The sequence below is a fragment of the Apteryx rowi genome, unplaced genomic scaffold, assembly GCF_003343035.1.
Source record: "Apteryx rowi isolate R43461 unplaced genomic scaffold, aptRow1 scaffold_39, whole genome shotgun sequence".
Taxonomy (NCBI): domain Eukaryota; kingdom Metazoa; phylum Chordata; class Aves; order Apterygiformes; family Apterygidae; genus Apteryx; species Apteryx rowi.
The window spans coordinates 3,780,738-3,789,281 of NW_020450418.1; the positions used below are offsets into that span (position 1 = coordinate 3,780,738).

The 8,544-nt window shown below is 52.6% G+C and overlaps 1 protein-coding gene across 8 annotated transcripts in view; it reads left to right on the plus strand.

Moving 5' to 3' along the window:
• KANK4 (KN motif and ankyrin repeat domains 4) overlaps positions 1-5,699 on the plus strand; it is a 45,663-nt gene extending 39,964 nt beyond the window's left edge. For all 8 annotated transcript variants that reach the window (XM_026074512.1, XM_026074513.1, XM_026074515.1 and 5 more), the window contains 2 exons: positions 932-1,132; positions 4,014-5,699. In XM_026074512.1, coding sequence (XP_025930297.1) covers positions 932-1,132; positions 4,014-4,115 — 303 coding nt within the window. In that variant the 3' untranslated portion in view covers positions 4,116-5,699. The remainder of the gene's footprint in view (positions 1-931; positions 1,133-4,013) is intronic.
• The last annotated feature ends 2,845 nt before the right edge of the window (positions 5,700-8,544 follow it).

An 8,544-nucleotide genomic window follows, 5' to 3' on the forward strand; every position in this document is an offset into this window, starting at 1 on the left:
TGCTGAGGATTTAATGAAATCCGAGCGGATAGACAAGCTTGGCTCATAAGCAGCTGTGGGTACCGTGTTGTATGACTGTTAATTCAAACTGCGGCTGAGCATACTGGGAATAATTTCCCTTATAATCATGCCCCCATAGAGATCTCTAGGGGGGATATAATTCGAGTTACTTCTTGTACTGAACGTACAGCCTGAAACCGAGACTCAGTGGTACCTCCTGCGTTGGAGTCGCTGGTTTCCCAAAAGTTATAAAGGCACATTCAGCTAAATTGCACAGTCCGCTGTGATTAAATAAACCCTCCAGACTTCCCCGGCCATGGCAGGGCAGCTTCTCAGTCCTGGCGGGCGAGACACCATCTCTCGGCTGCTAATTAAAGCCCTGTGGGACACGGAGCAGCCCAGCGTGCGGGGCCGCACTTGCTGCTGCTTTCCCGGGATTGCTGCGGGATGAGCCCAGCACTCGCGGGAACGGAGGCAGCCACTGAGGAGCTCACAGCTTTTTTGACACCTAACAGCTCTCTCAGAAGGGAAGCAAGAGTGAAATAGGATAAACAAACAAAAGCAAGGTGAAAATATTGCTGAGAGGAGCTGTTTGGGGCGAACTCTCGGGACTGCATAGCCCTGGTGCCCCACAGTGCCAGATTTGATGGTGCACTGTCATTTAATCATAGCTTCCCACACGTGAGTCTTAAAGATGACGGTATGTTTATGTAGCTCTTCCAGTGTAAAAGGCATTTTTGAATGGCTATAAAGGTAATTATCAGCCTAAATTAAAGTCCCACCTAGCAGGAGTTAGGGGGACCTGCTGTGTGTTGGAGCAGCTGGACAGCAGGCGGTCTGGCCACGCCGTGGGAAAGCGTTTATTCCCATAAACCAGCGGGATCTCTCCGGTGGGTAAGTCCTGCTCAGTGTGTCACCGTGCCGTTTCCAGGGCGGCCAGACGGCCCTGATGCTCGGCATCAGCCACGACCGGGAGGACATGGTGAAAGCCTTGCTGTCCTGCCGGGCCGACGTCAACCTGCCGGACGAGCAGGGGACCACGGCGCTGATGGTGGCCTGCCAGCAAGGCAACGCCGACATCGTGAGGCTCCTCCTGGCCCAGCCCGGCTGCGACGTCGCCCGGACGGATAAGGTAAGGGGAACCAGCTGGGACTAAACAGAGACTATGGGTAAATCACAGCAGCATCATTTAGCTGATGCAAGAGCACCTGCGAGAAAAGAGCGCCAGCCTGGGTCTCGGGCCCTTCAAATACCACCTGGCTTGCAGGCATGACCTGCATTGCTCGGGATGTTTCCTGTTTTGTAAGGGTTGAGACTCACCCATATTGCTTTTGGCGGAGAAAAGACCACACCGGAGCAAACGCCAGGATGTGTGAGAGGCCACCAATGCGCCCTTTGTAAGCGCAGACCTGCAGGGCAAGAACAACCCCAATTAACTTGAAAACATCATCGCAGATGATAGTCCACTACTGCAGTGACAAAGAGCAGATGTGAAGAGGGAATGGAAGCAAATTTGTATAAACCTTGAAGAAAAACAAGAAATCCTGGACATCTGCAATCAACAGTGCTTCAGCTCCAAGAAATTAGAAGCAATTAATTCCCGCCCTTCAGAACTGAAACCCGCCCACGAAAGAAAAAACGTAACTCACCCTGCCCTTGACATCTGGTAGTTGAGACCCAGACTGCTCCTAGCCTGAGATAACTCMGAGAGGGGAAAAGAAAAATGTTTCTCTGCACCTCATCTGCTTAAACTCTAATGCAAACAAGAGTGTTGGGGAAGCTCTTCCATATGGCGGTTAAATCCTATTTCATCTTAATGACCAAAACAGACTAAGCAGCTACATTATCTCCCCATAAATGAACCGTCGCAACTACCAGAGACGCATGCTTCCATGTAGCCTGATTTCTAAACGTTGCTACAAAGAAAGCCAACAGAAACTACCAAGCAGGAGTTGATAATAATAACGATGCACCTCACAGTTCCCCTGTGTGCTGCACGCTGAGCTGTACAAACAGAACAAAAATCATATTATTTATTATCATATCGATATCTGTGATTATTCAGAGTACAATGTACAAGCCAAAAAAAGTACTATGCAGAAAAGAGCTGATCTTAATGGACAAGCGAGACACGGGCAAGTCAAGTAGTAAACCTGTCTGGCAACTCTTCCAGCAAAGAGAGAACAAAAGAAAAGATTAAAAAATTGATTCAACAGATGTTTATTTTTTCCAGGAAATTTCAAAACATAATAGCAATATTTGGGTGCAATTTGCTCCGGAGAAGAATGATATTCTCAGCTTGGCCGCAGCGAGGGCAAGGCTGGAGGGGCTCTGCGCAGCGGTGACGAGTTTGGGGACACGTCTCCAACGTGGCCGTGTGCTGTCCTCCTCCGAAGAGGGAGGGCAGAGCACGGCTGGGGGCTTTGGCCGGCGTCTGGCTCCCTCCGTCCAAAATCCCATTTCAGTCGTGGAAGGGCTGCCATAGAAATTGCAGTGTTATTTATGGGAGTGTGGTTTGGAGGTTCCGGTGGGTGGATACATAACTAACTAACAGCTAATTCCTGCAGAAAAGTATAACTAACAGCTAATTCCTGCAGAAAAGTATAACTAACAGCTAATTCCTGGATGAAACCATAACTCACAGCTAATTCCTGGAGAGGGACTGCTCCCTGCCGCCTGTCCGTCGGGCCGCGCGCTGGGACGGTGATGTAAGGTGACGGCCACTGCAGCCTGGAAGAAAAGCGTTTGCTTAGGGCRGGCAACAACCTGGGGCGATAATTCAGTTCCCTGGCTGTTTACGGGCTGAGAAGAGTGCAAACGGATACCAGTATCTTCCCGTTGGTTAATACAATTAATATTAGCGAGCAAATTGTCCTCACGGGGATAAAGGCGTGCTGCTTCGCCTGGGCTGAAGCACAGGCAGGCGAGCGCTAGCTTCGCTCCTAACAAGCCCAGGACCTTCAGGATTCAGTTAATAACACATTACTGAAAAGTGACACTTCGCTAGCGGGAAAGCAGGGGACATGGATTTATCGGCTGGACCGGGAATGGTACAAGGGGGCCGATCTACGTATTCCTCCCATGCAAGCTAATGGCAACAGACCACGTGGTTGCGTTTATATTTATGCAGCTGTATCCCAGCTAAACTGCAATTTATCTTCATCCCGCATTGCTTAACAGGAAAGAGCCATTGCCGATGGCACCAGGACAGGGGCGAGATGCTCCCCAGCTGTATTTTGCGCAGGTCCGGTTAAGCCCTGAAATCCTGCTGGAAGATTTACAGACCAGTTGCTCGTTTTAAAGCATGCTGGAGGCTGACTCCAGGGAGGGAAGTATTTTTTATCTGAATAAATGGGCACACAGCGACCACGGCTAGCTGCATGCTGGAGTTAGAAATTTTCTTCTTAACGACAACCGTGAAATGCTAAAACAGCCTCCCTTAGTGTGGCTGAGAAATCGCAGCAGTTTGCCGCAGGGCTGGGTGTATTAAAGGGGTTTTATAACATAAATAGTTGTCTGTGACCGGGGGAACCGGCCCTCTGTCATTGCGATCCATGGGGAATTCATAAAAAAATGGACTAGGAAGCCCAAAGTGACTCACGCGGCCAGCGGAGGAGCCGGGAGCAGCGGCTGCCAGGGGAGGCTGGTGCGACCCGCAGGGGATGCGGGAACGGGGCCCCAGCACCCTCGGCTCCCTCCGGCAACCCCGGCCGCGGAGGGGGCCTGCTGCCTTGCAAACGTTTGGTCACGTTTGCGCCCCCTCCGCGATCACCTTGCAGCTGATGCTGTTCCACAGAGCCGCCAAAAAGGAAGGAAATCCTGGATTTCTAATGCCCTTTTCTCCTATTTTCTGCAACAGCATTTTGATGTGATGAAACGTTGGGTCAGTTCCCTTTAGTGAAACGGTGCAGCCGCTGAGACTGCAGGTTAATTAAGTCTGAGCTGTCCAAAAATGCAAGATGTGAAAGCTGAAGATTTGCACGGTAAATTCCTTTTCTTCTCCCTCCCGGCAGGACGGTAACTCGGCGCTGGCGCTGGCGCAGCGATCGGCCCACGTGGAAATCGCAGCGCTCCTGCGAGCCCATGCGGAGCAGAGCCAGGCCGCCCCCGAATGAAGGAACCGGAAGGAAGGACTCGCCAGCGGAGGGAATGGGTGACAAAAAGCTCATTCCTCCGACAGCCGCGCTCCCAGGTGAAACGGCAGTGACTGCGGCCGCTATCGCCRAGTCTAGGCTCACGGGGGGAGCGAACTTTGTCGGTTATTTGCATACATCCCTAATGTATACTTTGCTGCTTTAAGCCCGCTTATATAGCCTTAATCTATGCATAGTGCCATAAATGACTCAAATACTGTTTCGGAGTGTCAGATTACTGGATTGCCTTTTATGAACAGTCAGTCCTGAAGTTAAGTCTGAGCTCTGCTCCGCACCCCTCCCAGCATAGGTTTGGCAGGTGAGTGAACAAAACAAAAAAGAAAAGCACATTAGAAAAGCAATACTTACTTTTTTTGTAACCTTAGATTATGGCGTCCTTTTTAATCAACTACTTAACTGTATCTCATTTAACTTGTAAGTTTGTGTCCTCATATTTATTATTAGACTTTCTGTATGTAACAGCAGACAGCGATTATTCGGTATACGTAACAACAAATACAAGCTGGATGGATTATGTAAAGTATAAAATCCTATTTATGTTTGCTTATGTGGGACTGATGTAAGAATTAAAAATTAATGCTCTAGGAAAATATTTGACTGTACCAGATCCAAACAAACAGACCTTGTTTTGCCTGTACTCCGAATTACCATATGGCTCTTATCTTTCCTAATTAAGCTTGAGTTAACTGGGAAACGTAGTCCACAGACATGCCCTGCGCGTCCGTACGTGCGACGCTCAGGCACAACATGATGTACTGAGTTACCCCAACCACAGCCTGGGAAAAAAGGATCCCAACCGATGGCCTCTCCAGGATGTGTCAGTATTGTCCAGGAGGTTCACAGAGAGGCTTTGCTCCGGGCTCGCTGCCCCGTGGCTGTCAGTCCAGCACCATCGGCAAACTGCACGTGAGGTTTATGCAGATGTTTTTTTTTTTTCTTCTTAAATTCCCGTCTCCCACAAGAGGTAGGGAGGGCTCAGTGCCTGCTCTCCTAAACACTGTCAGACTCTTCATATACCAAGAAATGCCAATTACCAGTGTTTTATTGCGTTAGGATCTATTGGATGCTTTCTGCAGGTTTCCATAGGCCTGGATTAGTTCCTGGTGCCGTCAAGATGGTGTGCGGCCTGACACAATAAAAAGGGATTTAGTTGGCATTTCTAAAAGCAGATCTCACTCGTTAGTTCATTGTTTTTCTCTTCTGTTACAAAGCAGGAAATTAATCCTGCACTCCCTTTTTGGTTGTAAGTCAACTTCCATCATGGGATTAAGTCTCTTTTGCACTGCCTTTTCCTCTTCCCTCGTATTTGCAACACAGGGCAAAGCTGTTTCCAAGCGCGGCAGCCTCGTCTCTGGCCTAGAGCATGACCGAGATCCTGCTCTGTGCTTTTGCCTCAGCTGTTGTTGACCAAAATCTAGCATCTGGTTCAGTTTTCATCGTTTTCTTCATGTTTGTAGTCAGAAGTGATGATAACCGTCTGAAGCGCCCGTCTTGCTTTTTTACCTTGCTCCCCAAGTGGAGTTATGTCCTTTATGCATAAATAAATCCAAATTAAACTTTTTTCCGTATTTTCCTTACGCCTGCCCTGCTCAGGGCTGGGGTGCAGGGCGCTTTCCCTGGGGGCTCGCGGGGGAGGCATCTCCCTGTTTCACCTTACACCGGGCTGGGCTGGGGCACCCGGTCGCCGTCCCCACGCGGCCTCGCGGCCAGGCCCTGTTCATCTTTCGGGGCAGAAAAGGGGCTTGTGCAGACACCTGTTTCCTGGAGCGAGCTCTGGATTTGTGTCCAAGGTGCCTAGTCGTGAGCCACCGATGGCTCTTTTGGCGAGAGACACTATGTTCCTGCACCCCAGACCATTGGCAAAACCAGCACGATGACCATTTTGTGACAATTTTCACATGAATTTTTTTTTCCAAACAGCTCATGAGCCAGGCTTGCAAAGAGGAACCGAACTGCAGCTGCTGCGGCCCAGAGAAGCTGAGCGGTTGGGTTTTGCTGCAGATGTGGCGTGTGCGGGAGATTTTCCGCGGAGGATCAGGGTCGCTGTGGGAAGAGCGAGCCTCCTCTCGCCTGAAGGATCGCTGCGGACACTGGCCTCGGCGCAGTCCTGCGACAGGCCGCCTTATCTTGGGTCTGCAGCTTTGCAAACAACCGGGACGTTTTGCCCTCCAGGAAGCCCCTTTCGGCTCCGCGCAGGAATCCCGACGTTGCTGCGCGAGCAGGGGCAGAGCCGGGCTGCGGTAATCACCCGAGCGCCAGAGCACAGCCGGCACGCGGCTCTGCCCCTCGCACGGCCCTGGGCTTTCCAGCCTCCTTCCTCCGCCGGCTTTGCTGCGCCGAGCAGCCCGGAGACAACCCAACGGACCAAGACAAACAGGTGGAAGATTGTCCGCAGGATCCCGATGCCACGAAGCACCCAAGAGCCAGCCTCAGTTTATCTGCTTTCATATCACAGTAGAGATCAAACTAAATATCGTCGAGCAAAACCACATCCCCAGAACAAGCTCTGTACTGCACGCGTGGAGACGACTGAGTCACAGCAAGGAAAGACACTAACGGGATGATCTAGGGGCCCGTCGAGGCGCTGGTTAGCTCCGAAGGGAGAGAAGGAAGCCCAATGCGCTGCACGTGATTTTTCCGCTCTCCGTATGGTCATTGACACCACGTTCCTCTCCTTGGCTGCGAACGGTTGAGGAAGCCTCGCCGGCGCTGCGTGATGTGAGCGCCAAGATACGCAAGGAACGAAAGCGGCCGGGCCGCGTGCGAACGCTGCGAGCCGACCGACCCGGAGAAAAGCCTGCCCTGCGCTCGCCGCCGCGGTCGGGCTGCGTCGGGCCTCTAGCTTAAAAAACAGCCGTCGGGAGCGGGCTGCGTGCGGCGAGCGCTATCCCACCGCCCCAGGGAGGCTCCCAGCGCCAGTCCGAGCCGCATAGCGTGGAGAAGAGGATGAAATAACTGCATCCCCCACGCGATGTGGCCACAGCCCCTACGTGCGCACGCAGGGCCCAAAGCAACCCGGCTCGGCAAGCGCTCAGGCCAGCACGGTTTGGCAACGCCGGTGCCACCTCGGCTCCGCTCCATCGACACCCGCAGGCAGCTCTCGCTCCCGCCACCAGTGCACACGCGGGAACGCCTGGGAGCCGGGAAGAGCCCAACGAGGCTTAAAACTGGGCGAAGAGGCAAAAACGACTGCCAGCAGCTTGCTCGGAGCTGCCTCAAAGCACAGGGGGCACCGAGCAACCGGCTCTGCTCTCTCCCCCTTCCCTCTGGAGCGGCAATCAACCCGATTGCCTTATCCTGCGGAAACAGCCTGGCCAGCAGCTCCGAGCCCGTCAGGAGGACTTAATTCCTTTCGATGGGATCCGGCTGCCAGGGCAGAGGTGGGTTTAGCGCCGGCAGGGATACGAGACACAGCAGATGTCCCCAAGGGCAGTGCGGCGGCGCCAGCGCGGCTGGGGATGCTCCGAGGGATGGAGGGAGGCCACAGGGATGGAGGAATGGGAATGTTTTGCCGATGGCTCCATCTAGCGCTGCTGCGCAGGGAAAGCTGTGCGGCTTGTTTCAGCCCCAAAATAATAATTCGCACGGTTTTATCTGCTTCCCCCAGTGCAGCAAGTTAATAGATTTTTTGCAAACATCAATAGCCTTTAGCAGCAGTTACGCACTGACGCCTGCTTATCTGGATTGAACAGCGAAAAACACATTTACTAAGACAAATGAAACGGCCTCAGACGGGCACGATCCCATGGTGCAGATCTCACTGGCTAAAATCACTTCCCGGCAAACGGCCGGGGAGCACAAGCCCCTAAATCAGGCGCAAGCTGTGCTGGAAGCGGCGGCCCGAATTTCCCTGCCCTCCGAAGGCAAACCTGGCGCTGGGCAGAGGCTCTGGGGAGGAGAAAGCCTGAAACACCCTCCCTGGGGCTAACGCGGCCTTTGCGGAGCGGCATTGCCGGCGGGGCCGGACCCAGCAGGGCAATGCCAGATCCTGCCGCGGGCTGCGCCAGGCGGTGCCGGGCTCTCGCACTGCTGCGAAACGCAGCTGTTCTCCGGGAAACAGGCACCAGCGTTTGGGCCGAGACTTTGAAAATGAGCCCTTACCCCCGTCTCCTGCGTTCGTCTCGCACTGGAAAAACAGCCGAGCTTCGGAGTGTCAGTCTTCCTCGAATGGAAACAAGTCTGCAAAAAAGCATTTGGCAGAGAGGAAAGGAGGGAAAGATACCGTGTTCTGCAGTTTCTAACCTTTATTGCTTCTTAGGGAAATTTGTTCACAGCTCCTCCTTTTATGTTGCATACAAATAAACCAGACCCTGCAGCAAATGCTCTCCCCGAACGCCAGGAGCAACTCCTCTTATACCCTTAATTTCAACACTTGTCCTGTCCTAGCTGC